Below are 24,797 nucleotides of genomic sequence, written 5' to 3' on the forward strand. Positions count from 1 at the left end.
TGCTTAGTTCTTATCTGTGTTTAGGGAATGTATTATCCTGGTTGCTCAGAAGAAGCTACTGTGAGTGTGTGTCTGGTTTTTGAGTGCTGTCTTTTGAGAACAAGATGTTAATAGAGTTATTTTTCTTCAATTTCTTTAGCATTTGCCCTTGCTGAGTTGGTTGACAATTCTCTGTCAGCCACGTCCCAAAATACTGGTGTTCGGAGCATACAGATAAAATTGGTAAGATGGAATTTTACTTTTTTTCGGGCATAGTTTGCAGTATTTTTTTTTTCCTGGTGCTCCTTGCTTTTTGGTTTTTTGTTTGTTGTTTTTTTCCCCCCAAACAGTTATTTGATGACTCCCAAGGAAAACCAGCTGTTGCTGTGATTGATAATGGAAGAGGAATGACTTCTAAACAGCTTAACAACTGGGCTGTATATAGATTGTCAAAGTTTACAAGACAAGGTGACTTCGAGAGGTTAGAAAGTTTTCATCATTTTTACAATGATTAGCAAACTATGCAAAGGCTCACAGAATATCATTTTAAGGCAAATCTCTATTCCAACACTTTGCTAAAACCTGTCGTTCTATGATTACCTATAAATAGACATGTACTTTCTTTAGGTAGGAAATAAGAGAAGCTTCATAACACAAAACTGCTTTTCTAATGTTATGATACTCTGAGAACATTTTTTATTACTCCTGTGGCCTTTTCTAAGCTGTCTTTCACTTGCCTACATATTGTTAGGGACATTATATTCTGCAGAGGTTTTTTTATAATGGATTGTAACATTTAGAATGTTTTATAATGGATACAGGGTTTTGGTTTAGGGCTGGGTTTGGGTGGGTTTTTGTATCTTGATCATGTACAATGTAGTGCATAACTATACCTGAAGATGCCTGTATTTTTTGAAGGAGGCTAGGCAGAATGAATGCTTTGCATTTAAAGAAGAAGTGGAGGTATATGGTAGATTTTGCTACTTGTATGAATTCATTTTACAGTTTTGAGTCTGTTCCCAAGAAATCTTCTACCTGCACAGTCAGACTTAACTCTATAGTGCAGAAAATTCCAGAGAAACAGTTATGTACGGTTCTTGAACTTTAGTCACTTTTTAAATGCCTTAAGCCTAGGACAGTAAATGAAGATGAGGATCACAGCCTCAAACATAACTGATTTATCCTATGAAAAAACTAGTGTAAAAAGTAACAGGGTAGTGGAAAATGATAATATGGCTGAGGAGGATGGTTTTTTATATTGGAAGCATCTCCAAGTAGAACAGCTGGAGATAAGTGTGTAAAAAGTGATTCTGGGTCGTCTAGTAATTTGCAAAAAAATTCACTACTTCTTGAAATTGCTATAGGTGAATTTAGGAACAGTAGAAATGTATAGTATTTTTAAGCTACCTGTATAAACTATGGGTTGATACCATTCAATGGGAGCATAGCTGTAAATTATACCAGGATAACATCTACATTTTGTTTTCATTTGGGACTGCTATGATTTTAAAACTTGTTTGTCCTACTATTTACTTAAACTAGGTAAGACTGTTCATACATCAAAGCTAACTTAAAAGACATGGAATTTAATTATTGATGGTATATGTAGTCTCTCCAAAACTGTGTTTATTAGTTAGTTGGCATTATTTCCCATTCTGACTTGAAAGTATTTCTGTGAAAGGGTGATGTCAGAAAGATCAGGCTTGCTTTGTAAGCCATTTTCATTTGCAGCAGCTTCACAGTTAGTATCTTGCTATGGTCCAAGGGAGAGCACTGAGGGATTCACCTTTTACCTTCTACCATTAAAATGGTGTATAATTGCTGTTACCACAGTATCTCTTGCGCAGACCTGTTGACCATGTTCCTGTTGCAGTTAACAATGGAGAAAAGTTTAGAGAGTAATAATTTCTTTTTCTGTTGGGTTCTCCCTGCCAGATATTTTCCTTTCTTTGATCTGAACTTCAGTGTAAAACTAGTACATAGTAATAAGCAAAACGAGTTATTCAGATGAAAATTTTTAACTTGTATGACTGAGTAATATTTGGTTTGCTAGAAGGGACAGAAAGTCCTATAAGATAACTTAGGAAAAGAGTTACTCTGTCATTCCTTTAAAAAGAATACATCAAGAATTTTAGGCACATATATTTTAACATTGCAATTGTAGGTGTAAGGTGAAGGATTTTTGAATAAAGTGACAGCAGGAAGAATTTAACACAAGCTGCTCAGGTCAAAAATGTCTTTCGGTTCTTAAAATTACTTTTGTCTTGAGAAAATTTAGTAAAGGCACTTCTACTCTCAGTGATCATTCAGGATATGTACGGCCTATGCCACTGCCTCGTAGTCTAAACAGTGATATCTCATATTTTGGAGTTGGAGGCAAACAAGCGGTGTTCTTCGTTGGACAGTCTGCCAGAGTAAGTAAACGTCAGTCTTTGCATTATCAGATTATTATTACCCTAGTTTTAATCAGAATATTAAACTATTTTACGTCCATTTAAAATCCTATTTTGATTTTAAACAATTTCTTTCATAAACTCAGATGATAAGCAAACCTGCAGAATCTCAGGATGTTCATGAACTTGTCCTTTCTAAAGAGGATTTTGAAAAGAAGGAGAAAAACAAAGAAGCAATATATAGCGGATACATTCGAAACAGAAAGGTAAATAGCCTTAATACTTTCTCTTTTTTAATTGGAAGTCCTTCCTAGGTTAACATGATTTCACTATGTAATATACTTGTAATACTTAACTGGGATGTCTTCATCTTACTGAATCATTTGCACCCTGGTGTGTAAAAAGAAGTAATGGGAAACCTGAAGGCACTATATCATAAAGGTTTGTTTGTATGTGATTCTTCTTTTTTCTCTTTTCAGTTTAGCCTAAAGGACAGAAATGCCATATAGTTTGTTATACTAGGTTAAGAAAAAATATTTCAAAATACCTTTTAAGAACAGGAATTGTTTTGTTATGTATGAAACGTGAAATAAAATGTCCATTCCTAGAAGCTGTAAGTAATAAATTAGGGAAGCAAGCTGTGCTTATGTAGAAGAACTAACCTGCATATTGGAGAAAAGTCCAGCCAAATCAACAAAACTCGGTTGTTTCACAGTTATTCACTAATTTTGTAAAGAAATGGACTACTTAAGTGAAAACTAAAATGAACAGTCCTAATGGTTTTCATGAAGAAGAAGAAAAGCTCAAGATAAAGCTGTAAGTTAAGGAGGAAAACTGAAAAGAACTGTTTTGGACATTTTTGAGCAAGAATATAAAAGGCACAGGTACAGCTAAGGGTTCAGATGGGAACATAAATGGCTGCTGATTACCTGACGAGGTAATCAGACCTTGATTATGGCCCATATCTTGTGTGTTATATCTTGAGTGTTCTTTGCCTTTTGTATGGGTGAGAAAGGAATGGGAGGTAAATAAGGTTTTTACCATAGGTCAGTTCTATCAAGTCTTGAGTCGGTTTTATCAAGTCTTGCGTCAAGTGACATGTGACAAAGAATGAATTGCTAGGAATGTAAAAATTCTGTTTTTAATCTCTGTGCAATATTGTTGAGAAGGTGGAGTTACAGAAATAGAAACTGAAAATAAAAGCAGACTGTTTTTTGTAGAGGGCACAAATGGTTTGCCCCCCCCCATTTGATGTTAAAAACGGGGTGAGGGATAGAAAAGTAGAAAATAAGCTTGCAGACATTAGTTGGAGAGAACTAGCTGAGATGCTTAGATATGCTACTAAAGAATTTAAGAGTGGTGCAATGAAGTACTTGAAAAATTGTGTTGATAGTATAAAATGAAAGTTAAGCTGATGCAGTTAAAAAAAAATGCAAGTGATGTTCTACTAGAGATAGAAAATAACTTGTAAATATCCAAGAGGGAAGAAATGATGTGAAGCACTGAAGTAGTAAAGTGTGGAGGTAATGGATAGACAGCTCAGGTCTAGGAAATTTTTACAAATGGTTCAAATGGCTAGGCCAGTTAGTTATATTCATGTGAAATTAAATGTGTTAATTTGTTTATTTAATGTCTTGAAAAATAGCCTGCATTGCACATAAGTGAGCAAGAGAATACTATGGCAGAAATAGGAGTTGTAATGGATTACTGCAGTGTGAGAACAATAACTGAATCTTGGAGGCACTCAGTTGGTAAAGGAAGGTACTTTTGCAAAGAAATCAAGATTCAATAAATATCAAACCTAAGACACTCTAGAACAAGGCCAAAACACTGAAGGGAAATGGCATCCCAGTCTATCAAAATCTGTTGATGGATGATAATAAGCACCTGTCTTTACTGCACTCACTTCCTTGGACTGTTCAATATTGACACAAGTAAATACTACTAGTTTAGGTGGATGCTAGGAATGTAGAGGCAAGTGCCATGGTAATTTGTCATCTGTAGCACTTGTTTAGCATCAACGTGTAGCTTCTAGGTCATTGGTCAAATCATAGAGATGAGGAATGAGCAGCTCTGGCTTTTATTACTTGCCATCTCATCACTAGCATAGAAACAGCCCCTTGCTTGGATGAAATCAGCAAGACTGTAGGTTTAAAAGAGGCTATGCTTGGGCAGTAAAAGTATTTGAAGAGTTGCAGTCTGTTTTGATGAAAATTCCCACAACTGCTTAAATTTATCCTGTTGGTTAAGGAGAGCTCTTTGATTCCCTGGGGAGAGAAAGTCTTAACACCCTTGACTAACTGTTTCACCACCTGCAGTTAAGTAGGTATAGCCTTTCACAGCTTACTGATGTGTTTCCTTTTTGCCTGCTTTCCTGCAAAATAAAGCATGAGGCTGCATTCACTACAGCTTGGAAAAGCATGTCTTCTCAGTTGTCTGCAGTTGCTATAAGATCTCAATCTTTATATTAAATGTAGCTTCTTTTCTGGATGCAGCAAATGTAAAGGATTGTCTGCTGGTCCAGAATGAAGCATGACATCAACCACTGTGTTTCTATGCAGCTTAGAAACCTATCATAAGAGCAAAGTGCATGTATCCAGGAAAAGACAATCAGGACTTTTTGGAATCAGGAGTTCCTCTTTCTATGAGATTACTTGGATATTTCAACTAGAACTGAGGATTCACCTGTTCTCTTTCATAGCAAAAGCATGTTTTTTCCACTTCAATTTCTGTTACAGAAAGTAGCCTATCCATTTAAGAGCTTTTTTTTTTTTTTTTTTTTTTTTACCTGGCTTGGTTTTCTTAGAAAAGACATACGTCTTGTACACATAATAGTTACATTTGATGCACAGGAACATGGATATCACACAGTGTCACATTAAACATGATTAAATGCTTTTTTAAACATGATTAAATGCATTTCTAGACTGAACACTTCAAATGCTGTGATGAAAGTGAGTTGAAAATTAACTGGATCAGGGATGTCAGATTCTCAGTTCGTTGACTTTAATTTGGACGCTTTTATTTTAAGCATTAATCCTTTGTGATACTTAGCATCATGTGTTCTGTATTATTTTCCTGTTCTGTTTTTCAATCCTTTTCAAAACTCTTGTTATTTATGTGCTTATTTTACTATTTGCAGCCATCTGACTCTACTCACATCACAAGTGATGATGAAAGATTTCTTCATAATCTAATATTAGAAGAAAGGGATAAAGAGAGTTTCACAGCAGTTGTCATTACAGGTGTACAACCAGACCACATGCAGTACTTGAAAAACTACTTTCATCTTTGGACAAGGCAGCTGGCGTAAGTTGTGATTTAAAAGATTTGATTTAAAAGTGGACTACTAACAAAGTCAGAATACTTCCTTTTTGTACTTAGTCATTGGCTTTATCCCTGTTAAGGCTATTGATACATATTTTGTTGATGCCACGATTAGTCTTCCTAGCTAACTGATTTTATGGAAACTAGCACAACTGAATGGAGCCCCCCATCCAAAGAAAGATGTTGACAAGCATCAGTTTCAATGTGACTTGATAACGGACACATAATTATTAGATCTAATTATTAATAACCTATTAAATTTAACAGTGTTATGATTAATATAATTAGATACATAATTATTAATAACTTGATAAGTTACTTTTCTCAAAGCTGCGCTCCTAACGTTGATATGTAGCTTTGTATTTGCAGGCGTTTTGTTTTGATTTTTTGAGTTTCTTAAAATGACAACAAAAAAGCTGCTACTTCATCCCATTTTAAGAGGGAGAACAATACATGATACTGTCCACTCAGTACCATAGTAGCATCATCAGTGGGCCTGCAGAGCCTGGAGATATGAAAATCTCTGATACCTGTGAATTGTGTGTCTCTATCTGTTAAGAATTGAAATCTGACAAACCGTAGAACTTGATTTTTCAAGCTATAATTTTATATTTGGTACCTGTAATCTAATAATAATAGATAATAGTTAATATGAGGATTAATATAAGGATTAGATAATACCATATTATATGAAACATCATTCAGTGTTGCACGTAGGAACTTGTGGTGGCTGAAACCCTTTTTAACCTCATGAAAACGTAGGGGTACATCTACACTGACAGAGAACTTAAGCCCCTCATTAGCTTCTAGGTGCTGTTCCGGTAAACACCCACACTTAGTTGTGTGTTAGTTCATTCCAGCGATCTCTTGAAGTGGAAGAACTGCCTCCATTTGAGATTAAACCCAGGTGCAATTATTCAATTATATGCCCTGTAGCTATTACAGTAAAACCAATCAGATTTACCTTCCTAGTGCTAGGCAGTCCTGCATCGCTATTTCAGCTGTAATGGCCTTTTCCCCTCTAACACCACATACCCTTCTGCCATGCCTTTTGCCACACATGCATAATACCAGTTTCATTCTGCTTTAATAGGCTACAGCAGAGCCCTAATATTGTTTTGAATGCTTTGAAGTGGAGGGAGGGGAGATAAACCCCCAAAATAATTATGTCTTAATGCCATGAGAGCACCTTTTGAAGTCTGAAAGAAATGCAGACAAAATGTTAAGCAGTTTGGGCATACCAGTGTGCTCTAAAGTCCTGAGCAATGAGACTGTGAAGAACTTCTGTCTGGGAACCAAGATTTGTCCTTGGGGTGCATTTAGTGCAGTGGATGTCAGAAGCAAAGCAATTATAAACACTTGCCGGTGCATTTAACTTCCTTCATGCATTCAGTCCCATTGACTTGTATAATCTTATTTTTCTGCAAACTACCACCCTGAGGTTTAAGGACTCAGTCTTTGAAGTTAGAAGACTTAGTTAGCTTGCTGAAAAGTTGTAGTAAATGGGGTTAAGTTCCTCAGTTTTCTCAAACTATATATTCTGTGAAAGCAATCTTATCTGACCATGTGGATTTTTCAGAGTTTCTTAGATGAGCAAAAGTGCCATTATAAAATAGGAAAATTATTTCTAATATGCAGGTCACATTCATGACTATTTATATTTGCCTATATTTGAATGTGGGATTTGTATTTTTTTGGTAAATAACTTAAGGATGGTGATTGTCTGCTAAATGCTTCCATCACTATTAGATGATCAATACTAAACTGATACCAGAAACAGTGTGGAAAGTTTTCTGGCTCTAGTTCTTTTTAATCTCCAGTGTGCAGAACAAATTACAGTATTTTATTAGCTTGCACTTTGATATAAAGAATCTGTAGTCATGTAACAGTCAGGGTTTTTTGTTTATGTATTATTTTCCAATTTGTAATCTTTCTAATTATTTTATCAAAAAATCCTATTATGATGGTGTACGAAGGAGGTAAGAGTTGAAAGGAGTGAAAAGGAGTCACTTGCTCCCATTAGTAAATCTTCTGTACCAAGTGTACGTGTTGTCATGGAGTTGGTATATAAAAATGCAATGAGTCAGTTACATTTTAATAAAAATAGAAATTTATTTGATTTTTAAAAATTATAAGGGACAGATTTTAGATTTCACTTTCTGATGTTTATGTTTAATTTAAAATGTATTTCAGACATATCTATCACTATTATATTCATGGACCAAAAGGAAATGAAACTAATGCTGTAACAAAAGACATAAGCCCCTTCAACAACATCGACATTCAGGTAAGATATTTTATACTGCAACTTATTTCATAATGTGCCTGTTTCTCTTTAATCGTGCATTTTAAGATAGGAATGTAATTTTGTTTTTTAAAAGTAATACTTTTATCATTGCAACATAGGAACTAATTCATTTTGCTGACAGTTAAAATACATGTTACGCATGCTGATTACTGCATGGTTTTTGGTCTAAGGAAAATCAACTTGTTTTGTTTTTTTCCAGATTTCAATGTTCGAAAAAGGAAAAATACCAAAGATTGTAAATCTTAGGGAGATCAAAGATGACATGCAGACGTTGTATATAAATACTGCAGCAGATAGTTTTGAGTTTAAGGCACATGCTGAAGGAGAAGCTATAGTGGAGGGCATCATCAGATATCATCCCTTCCTGTATGATAAAGAAACATACCCTGATGATCCATGTTTTCCATCAAGTGAGTGAAATGTTTTGCTGCTTTTCAGTTCTATTATAGGCAATCGTCCTACTCGAAATGTTTTAATGAAGTAGAAACTAGAACAATTTAAGTGTAAATTATTATCTAATTTGCATTGCGGCAGAACAGAAAAGTTCACATCCTTCTGGATGAACAAATCCTGTGAATAGGTAGACTGTTGTGCTAACTCATTCATGTAAACCTCATCTTTGACATAATGCCATTTGATTTCAAACTATAAACTCTTATGGAATGCTATCAGATTAAAACATTTCCACTTGCCTGACTCTTAGATCTTTGCTTCAAGAAAGCAGTGAAACACCAGCAGTTTGGTTCAAGAAATTCTAACATCAGAATATCACAGAGGACAACATGTAGTCCAAGTCCTTAATTTAAAATTTGTTTTATACAGTGTTGATGAGTTTTCAGATGCTAGAGTTTTAAAGTAATATATGTTGGTGATGTTGTTTCGGTTTTTTTGACAAAAGAAATCTTGAGTTTAATTATGATTTTATGATACTAGAAGAACTAAGAGGAGAAAGTAATATTTATTCAAATTTGATATTTTCAAATTTAGTAGATTTTATAATGTTGCTCAACCCTGGTTTAAATTTTTCCTTAGCTTTCATTTGGTTTTCTGCTTGGTATTTCTTAAATAGGAAAAAAAATCTTAGTCTTCCTATTATATATACCTAGGTTTGTGTACTGCTACTGTGCCTAACTTAATGAATACAGATAATCCGTATTTAGGCTGCTCTGGTTTTTGTTATTAAATTAGTTTTAAAAATAAATTTATTCATGGAGAATGTCTTTTTTTTTTAATCAAGAATTAAGTGATGATGATGAAGAAGACTGCTTTATAGTAGAAAAGGGTGCCAGAGGAAAAAGACCTATTTTTGATTGTTTTTGGAATGGAAGATTAATACCATACACAACTGTGGAAGAGTAAGTGGTAGTCTGTTTCTACAATGTAAACCAGGCTGTTTCTATAATGTAAACCTCTCTTTAAGAAAAAGGAATTTTAATGTCTTTTTCCTTTTGTTTTAAGTTTTGACTGGTGTGCTCCTCCAAAGAAGAGAGGATTGGCACCAATTGAATGCTACAACAGAATTTCTGGTGCATTATTTACCAATGATAAGTTTCAGGTCAGCACGAACAAACTCACTTTCATGGATCTGGAGCTGAAGCTGAAAGATAAGAATACTTTGTTCACAAGAATCTTCAATGGACAGGTAATAATTTTATTCTGTTAAGTATTTCTTCTTGAAAAAAATTAATGGATATGATATAGACACCTTTACTTACCGGTCATTTGTTCATGTCACTGAATATTGCCTGGTTGCTGAAGAACTTTCATCTTGGGCAGGACTTTGTAGCAGACGTTTCTCTCACTTTTAGTGAGTAGTAAAGCTGACTCTTGAAATCTGAAAAAATAAGATTTAGTCTTTTTCCTTTTGTTTTCTTAAACAATGATTTTTTTCTAGTTCTTACATGACAGTTCTTCTGGAAGGCCTTTTCATAGAGAAGTATGGGCGCTGGGGGAAACACTTTCTCTGGCTTTAAGTATAGCTTCACTAGAATTTTGTGATGTTTCCAAGCTGAAGAATCCTTTTTTTTTTTTTTTTTTTTTTGTTAGTATAATACCACTGTACTCTTACAATTGTTCATACTTCTGAATTCAGATTTAAATTTTGTAATACATTAATAATATGTATTTATTTTGTAATCTTTTATAGGAGCAGCGAATGAAAATTGACAGAGAGTTTGCTTTGTGGCTCAAAGACTGTCATGAAAAATATGACAAACAGATAAAGTTCACAGTCTTTAAAGGAATAACTACACGTACTGATTTGCCATCCAAAAGAATGCAGAGCCCTTGGACAGTGTATGCTGCGATAGAGTGGGATGGGAAAACATACAAAACTGGACAGCTGGTAAGTTAGTTGCTCACTGATGTTGGGGTTTTGTTTGTTTTGTAACAGAGTATGTGAACCCTATAAAAGGAAAATGCAAATCTGATGCAGGAGTAATTTATTGGTGTTAATTGTTGTCTTCTGTTTACAGGTGAAAACTATTAAGACCCTTCCAATATTTTATGGAAGTATTGAGAAATTTTTTTTGTATGGAGACCATGATGGGGATATATTTGCCACTGGAGGAGAGGTTCAAATTGCTTTGGTAAGACAAACATGGAAAGGATTCGTGCACCTGCTATGCCTGAGGAATCTAAACATAATCCTGGGTTAGACTTGCTTAAACGACTTTTAAATAACTAGAAAATTATGGTATTCTTTTGAGATTCAGCAATCTAGAAATAAACTACTCAGTTACATTAAAACTAATGTAACTATCTTAAAACTGTTGTTCACAAATAAATCTGATTTATTTACATTTGCATATAAAATAGTGTCACATTCGGTACTAGTACTATGCTGTGTGTCCATTCTTAACCCTTGTGATTTCAGCAATTTTTAGAAGTGTCTCTTGTGGTGTCATCAGGTAGTATTTGTTAGCATATTGCATTATGTCTAATCCAACTTGTCTAGTCCCTTGATAGAGAGCTATTTCTTCTCTGATGTATTATAATCCGACTGTTTATAACTGCACTCAGGTTTGGGTTTGTGGTTTTTTTTCAGGAACCTCAGGCATTGTATGCTGAAATGAAAACTATTCCAATCTCAAAACTTGACAGAACAGTGTCTGATAAAGCTGTTAAAAAATACATAGAGGATGAAATGGCAAGGTAAGCTATAAGTCATTGTTTACCTATAGAGTTCCTAACAGTTTTAGTATTACTTCAGAAACAAAAAAAAAAAGGAACTCTAAACCAAGTAGTAGTTTGGGTCCCACACACATGTGCCCTTCCCCTACCCTCCACACCCAAAAAAAGTAACTTCATGTACATTCTACTAAATCTACTAAAATTACCCTGTTTTTTTTAAACTCACAGAAATACTGTTCATGCTTTTTTTTCACTAGGCTTCCTGACAAATTATCAGTAACATGGCCTGAAGGAGATGAGTTATTACCAAATGAAACAAGATTTGCTGGTACTCCAATAGGTATGTTTTCTTTTTTTCCTTCCAAATACTAAAAAGTGAAATGTCAATTTAAAAATAAATTATGTTTTTTTTTAAAAGAAAACACCCCAAGCATACAGGAATATCCAATCACTTATAATACACAGCATATTTCAAAAGTCCATCATTTTTCCTTTTAAATACAGGGGCGTTAAGAATAGAAATTTTGAATAAAAAAGGAGAAGCAATGCAAAAACTACCAGGTACAAGCCACGGAGGTTCAAAGAAACTTCTTGTTGAACTCAAGGTTATTTTACATTGTAAGTATTTCAGTATATTTAACAGAGTCTTTATAATTTTAAAAATGCATAATGGGTAATGTATTTCTTTCTTACATATATATGTATGTATGTATAAAATACATTTTAGAACTTGCTATATAGTTGGATATAGCTGATAAAATTAAGAACAATAACCCATCGGAATATTTAGTACTGCAACGCCACATTTCATGAAATGATGGCTGCTTCAATCGCAAATGTTTAATGTCTTAATGCTACATTATGATTGTACCTTCTGTCACTTGTAAGGAGGGCCTATCAATTTCAGGCCATCCATTAATATGCATAAGAACATGATTAAAATGGATATGTTTCTTTAACATAGCTATTCATGTGAGCTGCCTAAAAGTAGGGACCAGGTACGTTTAGTATCTAATGTAAAGACACTTCAGAATTTTAAATAATCAAGTTTCTTGTGAGTTACTGTTTTGTGGTTTCCATTTTATGGGAGTCTCACTTGTTATTCTTACATTGCATTTGTTGAAGAATTACATTCTGTCTGAGGCAGCTGAAATTACACAGTTGTGTGTTAGAACACAGAATTAGAACACTACATGCTCTGAAAACTCCAGTCTTGCATATGTCAAATACATCTGAAATTTGTAGAAACTTAAGATCTTGTTTATTATTTTCCATATACGATAGGAAAATCCAATTCCTTTATCTGATGAGAGTTGTAAAAATACCTTTCTGAAGCACTGAGTTTACTGTAGTGAATACACGTCAAAAGAAATCAAATGAAAGTATCTTAGCTTCAGTTAGTATAAAAGTCGTAAGACTACACGTGGTATTTTAATGGCACTTCTAATGGGACTGTCTGCTGTGCCTGTCCAGTGTGCTGGGACATAAAGAAGTTGGAATTGAAAAAAAACATGTTCACATAATACAGATTATTAGATTGTATTTGCCAACAGCCTGGGGGACAGATCAGTGTTCTGCAACCTTAACTAAGGTAGACCATCCTGACTTCAGGATGTATAAACTTGAAAGAGGCACGGTGTTTCTGTTGTTGCTAGGAGCAATAAAAAAAAAATTGCCCTTTGCCTTTGATCAGTGAAATCATTACACCTTTCGTGTCTCCTGACCACTTTGATTCATTGACAGAAATTTGTACTTACAACTGTTTTTACTGCTTTTTGTCTTACATGTTGTCTCCAGTCAATTGAGGAATCACCAGTGTAATCCCCCTGTTGTTCACCAGAACAATGAATATGTCCTGTAAATGACAGTTTGGGCATGGCGTATTCTTATATCGTAAAGCTCACACCTGTATCAAGGCCAACAGCAAATATCTTAAAGTACAAGAAATTTCTCCTCTTTTCTGAAGAGTGGAATACCTGGCAAAATACTCTGTGGACTGCCAAGAGTTAAACTATGAGAAACTTTATCTGGCCTGTTACTGGGGAGCCTTATACAAAGTTCAACTCAAAACTAGAATTTGAATTAGGGTTGAGAGAATGATAAAACTGTGAGGGGTCCATTAAGGGTAAAAGGAGCTGCTAAAGGAAGGGATGGGGTATCAGGAGAGCTAGAATGTGAGAAACTTCTTGTCTGGGCAGTGGAAGGAGCGCCTCGCTCAGGCTTTGGCCAGGGGAAGCAAGAGCTGGAAAGACAGCTGGAATATTTATCTGGACCATGATGGGGTTGGGCTTGTAAGGTTTGGCAAAAAAATAAGATTGGGGTTATGGATTAGAGCTGAGAGAGAAAGCTGAAGGGTGTAGTTGGATCAGGGGGCTACCAAATGAAAGAGTAGGATAAAGTGTCTGCCAAAGGGAGGCACGGACTGCCAGAACAGGGCTGTGAGGATTTTGCGGGAGTTGCTGGTTTCAATGTGTTGGGTGTTTTCCTGGTTGTTCTCTAAGGCTCACAGTAAAATTTCAGGTTAAGGTTGATGCAAGGGGGCTGTCAGGAAAGCTGGGTTCTGGGAATTTTTTTTTTTCCCAGAGTCATGCCTGGGTGGTTCTTGTCTAAGGTGAGGCTGAGAAATAAGCATTTCTGTCTTAGAAGATTATTTTTTAATCACTCCTGTTTACTCACTTAAGTTGCGAGTACCTCTATTAACATACTTGAAGCAGACAATCTGTGGCAATAGTGAGGCATCTCTACAGGTTTTTGAGCTCTTCAGCAAACTCTTTTCATCACTGAAGTATTTGTTTTAGAACTTAGTTGACTATTCTGACCAAACAATTACCTTGCCACATCCCTCCTGTAAACCACAATGGGAGATGCTGTTCAGATGAGTGTCTTTCACACATGCACCGTTGAATTCTCAGTTCTGGAAAGCTATGGCTATTGGCTATTAATGTGTCATTTGAAACAAAATCATGGATGTTTTTGCTCTGTCTGTGTACCCTCCATGGATTTATATTATACCATAGCAGGGACATTTAGTTATCTGTTGTTTTCAGAATATTATACATGGAAACCTTGTTCGTTTTGAGAAGCAACCATTGGTGCCATAGTAATTCTGTGAATAAAAGGTACCTTTTATCTCTAGAAGAATATTTGTTTCCAAAAGGTTTCAAACAGTAGTGAAAAAAATAAATAAATAAATGCAACAATGAATGAGAATTCTTTTCTGTTTCTGCTTGAGGAGAAACAACTACAGTTTAATAATTTAGCCTCAGGTTTGTATTTTTTCCAATACCCTTACAGCATCTATAAAAACTTAGTTTCCTGTGCTATTTGCAGTACACAGTTTGCACCAAGTGCAGCCTTCAATATTGCAGTGATTGTAGGGATACTGGTAATATTAATAAATATGTTTCTGTGGAAGTGCAAGAAAAGAACATGGTGGTTAGGAAGTCCTAATGGTGCTTTCTAGCAAAACAACAGAGGAGAGTTAGTTAATCACTACTAATACAAAGTATTTGAAGGTCTTTTCCTCTACTACAGGAAATACTGGAGAAATTCCCAAGAAAGTTCTAAATCTTTGCATGTGGCTCCACTGAAATAATTTAGTCTGTTGTTCAAATAAAACTTCAGGATGTTTTTTCATCACAGAGACCACAACATTGGGCATACCTGATAACTTTCTTGCACAGAACTGCTCTTGGGATTGTCTCCTCTTTCAGAAGAGAACATCAGAACTCTGGCTTTTAAAGGCAGGGCTGTTATGTTTTCTTGTTTGTTCTCTTCCAACATCCTATTTGTTTTGTTGTCATCTTTTGTGTATCACCATGCACAGAAGTATTAGACATTCTTCGCTTCCTATAGATAAATTTCCACCTTAGATTATCTATATTGGGGCAATATAAGAACAAAGGTGTGCATCTTGCATTATACAGACTTGCAGTTTAACTTGGTGGCAGTTGACACTGGTAGTTAATAATAGTGAGAAAACAACTTCTCATGTGAGCATGTTTTTCCTATTGCAAAGGTGGACACACACACACACACACACACACCGATTTAGAAAATTTTATAAGTTCTTGCTACAAAACTCCATCAAAATTTATTTTAATAACCCAATAATCCAGAATTACACATTCAAAAAGATACACCAATGAAATTGTACAACTGTTACTTTATCTTACATGGGTAATTTGGTGCAAGAATAAGGCCTGAAACAGGTGTACTTAGCTATAGAACAATGTATATTTGTACTGCAGTGTTTTTTTATGTATATAGTCGTATTACAGTCACATTCTGGATTTATTCTAAATTATATTTAAAATACTACATTAATGTCTCTTGGAGTTTCAAACAATAAATCTTATTCCTGTATTTATCTTAGGTTACAGAAAGTCACTAAAAAATTTCCTCAAAGTTTCAGCGTGTTCTATTCTTGGATATGTTAATGCTGCAGAAGTGTTTATAAAGACAGATACAATAATTTAGAGCAAAAAAGGAATGTTCTTTTTTCCCCAATTATACCTTCAGTCAGCTGCGTATTTTAAACCATTGCTCCCATTTAAGCTAACTTGTTATTGTCATTTGTCAAGTTGCCTAATTGCCAATGTGGAGTGCACAGCCTACAAGTGCTCAGACTTAACAGGGGACATATAACAAAAGAGCTAATAAAATTCAACTTAACAAACCTGCTGCTTTCAATTTAATGTGTTTGGGGCTAGCAATTTTTAATTAAAATGGGATAAGGTAGGGAATTTTATATATCTATATATATTTTTAGCCATGATCAACATGATTGATTGTGAAGCTGAGTTATGTTTATTAGATTTAGAAGTGATAATAGTACTTAATAACAAGTGATAGTCATACTTGAAAAAAATCAACAATTTATGGTGTTAAATCTAAATACATGTAGCTAATTATTTGTTTTGCAGCACCTACTGGGAATAAAGAAGTAATTTCCCATATCAGTCAGCATGGAGGCAAATGGCCATACTGGTTTAAGAAAATGGGTAAGTTCACATATGCAGTATTTTCAGTTTATTTATAATTTTACTTCTTTTTTTTTTCTGATTGTATTTGTGTTTCTATTTAGAAAATCTTCAGAAGCTTGGGAACTATACCTTGAAACTGCAAGTAGTATTGAATGAAAGTAATGCAGACACTTACGCAGGAAGGCCTCTACCATCTAAAGTATTTAAATTTACTATCGTAGGTAAGAATTCCAGTCATGCCAGTTTTCTTCTACTTCTAGTATTTGTTTGATTCATTGCATAACAAAGTTATTAATGTTTTAGTTGAGAGGTAATTTTCAGCACTGAAAAGGTAGCATTTGCATTTCAAATATGAAGTATTTTCACAAAAAAGTATTTTTTTGCCTAGTAGGTTTTTATCTCGCTTGTAATGTTTTGGCTTTGCTATACATTCAGTTTTACAAAAGAAGTGTTGTTGGAATGAAAAGCTTTTCTCTGATGTGAACTTTCCTAAATGTACTTAAGAAAAAAAACTTAACTAGAACCACCCTTTCTCCTTCTGTGATTGGCATACTTTCATAAAACTAGTATTTGTTAGGCCAGTTTTCATGCATAAACCACAGAAAGTAATTCAAAAACAGGTTATGCATGTAAAATATGCATGTTGAGATTGAAGTTTGGGGTTTTTTTAATTAAAAGACTAATCTTGCGCAAAACTAAACTCATATTCAATTATAATGGATGTGTGTCTTTGGATTAATCATCATAAAATACTTACTGGAATACCAGAATAGAAATAATACTGTTAAATATGTCTGATGTTACTCTTTGTTGCCATACATTCTGGTATGTATGTATGTGGCCTAAAATAGTATGTGACTGGTCATACCTTCCCCAGAAAATTAATAGATTCTGATTTTAATGACACTGTTGAAGACTGTAACACGTACAGTGTATGGTTAACATCACATTTCTGGTACAGCCTTGCTGGTCCTGTTTCTCTAGTCCTCTTAAGATACTAATTTTATTTCCTAATTTATTTGTGTGCATTTATCTGTTAGTGGCTGGTTAGTTTTTGTTTATAAGCCCTTCTTGATGGCTATAAACTCTTCAGAAGCGTTAGGCAAGGAGGGAGAGGCGGTGGAGTAGCCCTGTATGTTAGGGAGTGTTTTTACTGTCTAGAGCTTGATGATGGTGACAATAGGGTTGAGTGTTTATGGTTAAGCATCAGCGGAAGGAAGGCCAGCAAGGCAGATATGGTAGGAGTCTGTTGTAGACCACCCAACCAGGATGAAGAGGCAGATGAAATACTCTATAAGCAGCTGGGACAAGTCTCAAAATCACTAGCCCTTGTTCTTGTGGGGGACTTCAACTTACTAGATGTCCACTGGAAATACAATACAGCGAGGAGGAAACATTCCAGGAGGTTCCTGGAGTGTGTGGAAGATACCTTCCTGACAGAACTGATGGCTGAGCCAAGTAGGGGAAGGTGAACCACTGGACCTGTTTGTGAGCAGAGAAGGACTTGCGGGTGATGTGACAGTTGGAGGCCATCTTGGGCATAGCAGTCATGAGATGACAGAGTTTTTGATTGACGAAGAAGTAAGAAGTGGGATCAGCAGAACCACCACCTTGGACTTTGAAGGGCCAGCTGTGGCCTGTTTAGGAGCCTGGTTGACAGAGTCCCTTGGGGGGGACGACTCTGAAGGGCAAAGGGGTCCAGGAAGTCTGGACATTCTTCCACAAGGAAATCTTACAGGTGCAGGAACAGGCCATCCCCATGTGCTGAAAGACAAGCTGGCAGGGAGGAAGACTGGCCTGGCTGAACGGAGAGTTTCGGCTGGAACTCGGGTACAAAAGGAGAGTTTACCACCTTTGGAAGAAGGGACAGGCAACTCAGAAGGACTATCAAGGGTGTCGTGAGGTTATGCAGGGAGAAAACTAGAAGGGCCAAAGCCCAGCTAGAACTTAATCTGGCTACTGCTGTAAAAGACAATTAAAAATGTTTCTATAAATATATCGGCAGCAAAAAGCAGGCTAAGGAGAATCTCCATCCTTTATGGGATGCTGGGAGGAAGCGTAGTAACAAAGGATGAGGAAAAAGGCTGAGGTACTTAATACCTTCTTTGCCTCAATCTTTAATACTAAGACCAGTTGTTCTCCGGTACCCAGCCCCCTGAACTGAAAGACAGGGAGCAGAATGAAGCCCCCAAAATCCAAGGGGAAATGGTCAGTAACTGGCTACACCATCCAACAGTGCTGAGGCAGCTGGCAGAGGTGCTCACCGAGCCACTTCCCACCATTTATCAGCAGTCCTGGTTAACCAAGAGGTCCCAGTTCACTGGAGGTTAACCAATTTGATGCCTGTCTACAAGAAGGGCCAGAAAGAGGATCCAGGGAACTACAGGGTTGTCAGCCTGACCTCAGTGTCAGGGAAGATTATGGAGTAGGTCATCCTCAGCGCTATCATGCAGCATGTACAAGAAAACCAGGGGATCAGGCCCAGCCAGCGTGGGGTTATTGAAGGCAGGTCCTGCTTGATGAACCTGATTTCTTTCCATTAAAAGGTGACCCGCTTAGTGGATGAGGGAAAGGCTGTGGATGGTGTCTACCTAGACCTTAGTAAAGCCTTTGACACTATTTCCCACACCATTCTCCTGGAGAAACTGGCTGCTCATGGCTTGGGCAGGTGTACTCTACACTGGGTTAAAAGGAGTCACATCCATCTGGGGACTGGTCACAAGTGGTATTCCCCAGGGCTCAGTGCTCGCTCCAGTCCTGTTTAGTATCTTTTATCAATGATCTAGACAAGGGGGCCAAGTGCCCCCTCAGTAAGTTTGCAGGTGACACCAAGTTGTGGGGGAGCGTTGATCTGCTGGAGGGCAGGCAGGCTCTGCAGAGGGATCTGGACGGGCTGGACCGATGGGCCGAGGCCAGCTGCATGAGGTTCCACAAGGCTCAGTGCTGGGCCCTGCACTTGGGTCACAACAACCTCATGTAACACTAAGGCTTGGGGAAGAGTGGCTGGGAAGCTGCCTGGCAGAAAAGGACCTGGGGGTGCTGGTTGATGCCCAGCTGAACATGAGCCAGCAGCGTGGCCAAGAAGGACAAGGGAGGTGATTGTCCCCCTGTACACAGCACTGGTGAGGCCGCACCTTGAATACTTTCAGTTTTAGGTCACTCACTTCAAGAGGGATGAAGTGCTGGAGTGTGTCCATGTGGAGGTGCTGGATGGAGCATGTTCAGTTAACAAAGCTGGTGAAGGGTGTGGAGCACAAGTCTTATGGGGAGTGGCTGAGGGAACTGGGGTTGTTTACCCTGGAGAAGAGATGCAGGGGAGACCTATTGCTCTCTACAACTACCTGAAAGGAGGCTGTAACAAGGAGGGTGTTGGTGTCTTCTTCTAAGTAAGAAGTGATAGGGCAAGATGAAATGGCCTCGAGTTGTGCCAGGGGAGGTTTAGATTGGATACTAGGAAAAATTTCTTCACTGAAAGGATGGTGAAGCATTGGAACAGGCTGCCCAGGGAGGTGGCAGAGTCACTATCCCTGAAGATGTTTAAAAGACTTGTAGATGCGGTGCTTAGGGACGTGGTTTAGCGATGGACTTGGCAGTGTTAGGTTAGCAGCTGGATTCAATGGTCATAAGGCTTCTTTTCAACCTAAATGATTCTAGAAGTGGGTTGGTTTTTTTTTGGAATATACTTCATTTCCAGGGAAAATAGGCGTATATTTATGAAAAGAATAAATCTGTAGACTAGCTTGAAGTTGCTCTTTCTGTACAGAAGTATGAACCACGATTTGTTTGTAAATTATAAAGGAGTAATATGTTATCTGTAAATGAGATTTCATAGGATTTTTTAAAAAAATCTCTACTTCTGATTCTGTAATCATAATTCATCTTAAAATCTGTAGTTATTTATTCACTAAATTAATTTAAAATATACGCTAATTACAGATTATACATCCTCCAGTTTCTTATCAGCAGGACTCACCCTTTTATGTAAGTGTGCTTGTACATAAGAATGGAAATATGTGTCCTACATATATTAAAAAAAATAGATCTTCTCTTAGTCTCTGGCTGTCAGTCTCCAGTTCAAAAGGAAGTTTTGTTCAACCCTTTTGCCATGCTGTGCCTTTGCCTTGTTCTGCAGTGGCAAAAACCCAAGCTGCAATTAAACTAGGAATGATGGGGGAGGAAGAGTGTTACCAGCAGCCCTGTGAGGGAGTGATAGACATGACAGACTAGCAAAGAGCCTGAAGTGATGTGACAGAAAAATCACAAAATCAAAATGGTGCTGAAGTGGGCTCACCTGCAGCGTTTGCATGTATGCAAGGCACCATTATGGAGAAATCACCAAAACCCTTTCTGGGAAATCAGAATGCTTTGGTGCCTCTCTTGTGCATGCAGCATGGAGAATAAACATGATGAGTTAAAGACAATGGGGCTTTGATCTTCCTAGAGTCATGGAGATGTGGTAGAATGGCTTACGTAACTGGAATGTTGCAATGGATACAGGAAAGACAGACCAAGAAGACAAGAAGGTGAAGTTGCCCTTTGTTTAAGAGAACAGCTGGAATACATGGAGCTCTGCCTGGGGATTGGATGATGAACCAACTGAGAGCTTATGAGTAAATATTAAAGAGCAAACCGCTACGGATGACACTGTCGTGGGGTGTCTCCTATAGGCCACCTGATCAGGAAGCACAAATGGATGAGACCTTCTACAGCCACCCAGAAGCAGTATGATATTTGCAGACCCTGGTCTTTGGGGGGGACTTCAGCCACCCCGATATCTGCTGGAGGGACAGCACAGCAGGGCATAAGCAATCTGGGAGATTCCTGGAGTGCATCAATGACAATTTCCTGACTCGGGTGAGAGAGGAACCAACAAGGACAGGTGCTCTGCTGGACCTCATACTTGCAAACAAAGAGGGGCTTTTTCGGCATGTGGTTTCAAGGCAGTCTTGAAAAAAGGAAGCTCACAACCCCGGACTTCAGGAGAGAAGACTTTGGCCTCCTCAAAGATCTGCTTGGTGGAGTTCCATGGGATAAGGCCCTGGATCGAAATAGGGGACCAAGAAAACTGGTTAATATTCACAGACCACCTTCTTCAAGCTCAATTCTAGTCTATCCCAATGAGTAGGAAGCCAGGCAAAAATGCCAGGAGGCCTGTATGGATGAACAAGGAGCTCCTGGCAAAACTCAACACAAAAAATAAGTGTATAGAAAGTGGAAACAGATGAGCTGGGAGGAATACAAGGATGCTATACAAGCATGCAGGGATGAGGTTAGGAAAGCCAGTGTCTAATTGGAATTGAAACTGGAATCCCTGGCAAGGGATGTCAGAAACAAGATGAGCTTTTTTATAAATACGGAGGTGATAAAAGGATGACTGGGGTAAACGTGGGCCCACTGTTGAATGAGGCAGGGGACACAGGATGTGGAAAAGGCCAAGATACCGAACACTTTCTTTGCCTAAATATTTACTAGCAGAGCAGAACTTCAGGAATCCCAGGCCTCAGAGGCCAATGGAAGGTCTGGAGCAAGGAAGATATACCCTTGGTGGAAGAGGATCTGGGTGGGGAGAGGCAGAGAAAGCTGGCTGATTCATTGTGAGGCCACTCTCAGTAATGGAATAATCATGGCAATTGTAAGAACTGCCTGAATGACTGGAGGAAAGAATATCCCTTCTATCTTCAAAAAGGGCAAGGAGGGCCTAAGGGACTACAGGCCAGTGAGCTTCATCTTGATCCCTGGCAGGGTGGTGGAGCAACTAATCCTGGAAACCATTTCTAGGCACATGAAGGACAAGGTCATTATCAGAAGTAGTTAGCATGGATTCACCTTCTATGATGAAATGACTAGCTTGGTAGACGAGGTGTGAGCAGTGAATGTTGTCTACCTAAACTTCAGTAAGGCTTTTAGCACTGTCTCCTGGAAGATCCTCATAGACAAGATGATGAAGTATGGGCTGGATGAGCGGACAGTGAGGTGGGCTGACAACTGGCAGAAGGCTTGGCTCAGAGAGTGGTGATCAGCGGCACGAAGTCTAGCTGGAGGTCAAGTTTGCTGATCACACAAAACTGAGAAGAGTGGCTGATTGGAGACCAGAGAGCTGTGCTGCTATCCAGAGGGACCTCAGTGGGCTGGAGAAATGCAGACAGGAAGTTCAACAAGAGGAAGTACAAAGTTCTGTACCTGGGGAAGAACAACCCCATGCACCAGTACAGGCTGGCACCTGACAGGCTTGAGACCAGTTTTGCAGAAAAGGACTTGGGGGTCCTCCTGGTGGGCAAGGGCCAGCTGTGTGCCCTTGCTGCAAAGAACAGCAGCATTTTAGGCTGCATTAGGAGGAGAGTTGTCAGCAGGTTAGAGGGAGGTGGTGTACTCAGCACTGGTGAGGCCACAGCTGGAGTACTGTGTCCAGTCCTGAGCACATTACATTACAACGTGGAAATATGGACATACTGGAGAGAGTCCAGTAAAGGGCTACAAAGATGATGAAGGGGCTGGAGGGTGGTGAGGCATTGGAACAGGTTATCCAGAGAAGTTGTGGATACCTCATCCCTGGTTAGTGTTTCATTATCCCCATTAATGTTCAAGGCCAAGGCTGGATGGGGCTTTGAGCAACGTGGTCTAGTGGAAGGTGTCTGTGCCCATGGCAGGGGGGTTAGAACTAGATGACCTTTAAGGTCTCTTCCAACCCAAACCATTCTATGATCTCTTATGTGAAGAAGGGCTCGGAGAGCTGGAGCTGCTCCACTCGGAGAAGAGAAGATTCGAAGAGATCTGTAAATAACTGAAGAGAGAGTGTGAAGAAGATATGGCCAGGTGCTTTTCAGTGCTGCCCAGTGCGAAGACTAGAGGCAGTGGGCACACACTGAAACACAAGAGGTTCCCTCCAGACACCAGGGAATATTTTTTCACTGTGAGGGTGACTGAGCACTGGCACAGGTTGCCCAAGAGGCTGCAGAGTATCCATTGTTGAGGATATTCAAAAAACATCTGGACATGGTCCTGGGCAACTGGCTGTAGATGGCCTTGCTTGAGCCAGGGGCATTGGATAAGATGACCCCCAGAGAACTCTTCCAACCTCAGCCATTCTCTGAGCTTTATCTATAAGGAGGATGGGGCAGGGAGTGTTGGGGGGAAGGCAAAAATACTTAGCTCCTTTGCATTTAATATTAAAATGGATATTTTTGTCACAAGTTCAGAAGGTAGAGCTAAAATGTCCAGAAGAAGAAGACAAAAGTAAATGCTTTCAGAAGCCTCCTATTTTTTCCACAAAACTAGAGGCTTTGCATTCAAACCCTTTAGGCAGAAAAGAGTTCTTTGTAGCATATTCTTCTAAAAGCTTCTGCAAAAGTACTATTGGCAGAACAGAAAGAGGTATTCTTGTGTGATAACACAGAAAAAGTGTTTGGCATTACTTGAGAAGAGTAATTATTTAAACATATGTCTGAAAACCTGGCATGGAAGTTTGAAGATACTTCTGTGAAGTTCCAAGAAAAGGAAAAAAAATAAAATCTTTCTCTGAATTAATACATAAATGAACCTTGTGTTGCTGCTTCTTTAGTCTTTTTATCAAAGCAAAAAGACAATCTTAAGAGTTGCAAAGTTACATTCTGTATTTTTAAAATTATTTTTCAATAGTACTGTACTTTCCGCAGCATGGCAGCCTTCAGTTAAAGGTTCCTTTGGCTATAACAATTGAAATTAACAGTTCTCCTTGGAACGGAATATATACTCTAAAAATCTAATGAACTAATAGTTTGGTACTTTTAACACAGTGGTACCAAAAACAACTTTTGCTATCTGTTGCTGCTTTTTCTTTTATCTAGTCAGAAGATAATTTGCCATTTTTAATATCTTCAGTCTTGAAAAGTGAATATTTCAAGTCTTTATTTTTGCAGTGTTTTGTTTTGTCTCAGAGGCAGCCATAAATCCTCACACTCGATATCTCAAAATATTAACATTTGTGAGACCTTTTATGTATAGAGATACTAAAAATCCAGAAAAGAATGATTAAAATCTGAACTGAGATCAACAGCTTTTTTTGTCTGAGAAACAAATTATTTTATTTCTCTAACAGCAGGTTGTTGCTCAGTGTTTACAGTTATTGGTAAGCTAAAAAAATCATCATAAATGCCAGTTAAAACTGAACTTCCCAAGTCAATCTTTTAAGTGTTGTGGGTTTCGTTTAGATGTGTTGTTTTGGTAGTTACTCACTTTGACAGTGCAGAAGTTCTTTTACTGTTATTTTGTGAAATCATTTTATAATTTTATTGTTCACTTGTAAATAAAATTTTAAACACTGTAAGGTTAAAGTCTTTATGTATTGGTTACAACAACAACAAAATTTTGGCCAATACAAGTAATATCTTCCTTCTCTCCCCCCCACCCCCCCACCGCCACCCCCCATGATTTTTACATACCTTGTGCAAAAGAAACTCCATGATAATGATAACTACCTGTAGGTAGTGAAAGTACCTGTTAATTTGAGTCCAAAACTATTTGCTAGGATATTTAGCCACCATTTAGCATAACACTGTATTGCTTCTTTTTTCAAAGGCCACTTGGTCAAGACAGTTTGAGAACATTACTCTTGATTTACAAGCTCCCATTTGTACCACTGTGGTCTCATTTTTCAAGGAGGAGGCAGTCTAATGGGACCAGATTTCACAGGAAGGA

General features: G+C 37.8%; 1 protein-coding gene across 4 annotated transcripts in view; it reads left to right on the forward strand.

Moving 5' to 3' along the window:
* The window catches only part of SMCHD1 (structural maintenance of chromosomes flexible hinge domain containing 1), a 90,973-nt gene that overhangs the window by 21,468 nt on the left and 44,708 nt on the right, over positions 1-24,797 (forward strand). For all 4 annotated transcript variants that reach the window (XM_056330770.1, XM_056330767.1, XM_056330768.1 and 1 more), the window contains exons 4-19: positions 140-222; positions 330-460; positions 2,279-2,393; positions 2,519-2,638; positions 5,515-5,681; positions 7,893-7,986; positions 8,207-8,417; positions 9,245-9,362; positions 9,466-9,649; positions 10,154-10,351; positions 10,482-10,595; positions 11,054-11,160; positions 11,397-11,479; positions 11,644-11,757; positions 16,065-16,142; positions 16,226-16,345. In XM_056330770.1, coding sequence (XP_056186745.1) covers positions 140-222; positions 330-460; positions 2,279-2,393; positions 2,519-2,638; positions 5,515-5,681; positions 7,893-7,986; positions 8,207-8,417; positions 9,245-9,362; positions 9,466-9,649; positions 10,154-10,351; positions 10,482-10,595; positions 11,054-11,160; positions 11,397-11,479; positions 11,644-11,757; positions 16,065-16,142; positions 16,226-16,345 — 2,037 coding nt within the window. The remainder of the gene's footprint in view (positions 1-139; positions 223-329; positions 461-2,278; positions 2,394-2,518; positions 2,639-5,514; positions 5,682-7,892; positions 7,987-8,206; positions 8,418-9,244; positions 9,363-9,465; positions 9,650-10,153; positions 10,352-10,481; positions 10,596-11,053; positions 11,161-11,396; positions 11,480-11,643; positions 11,758-16,064; positions 16,143-16,225; positions 16,346-24,797) is intronic.

This window comes from Falco biarmicus, chromosome 3 (genome assembly GCF_023638135.1).
Source record: "Falco biarmicus isolate bFalBia1 chromosome 3, bFalBia1.pri, whole genome shotgun sequence".
Taxonomy (NCBI): Eukaryota; Metazoa; Chordata; class Aves; order Falconiformes; family Falconidae; genus Falco; species Falco biarmicus.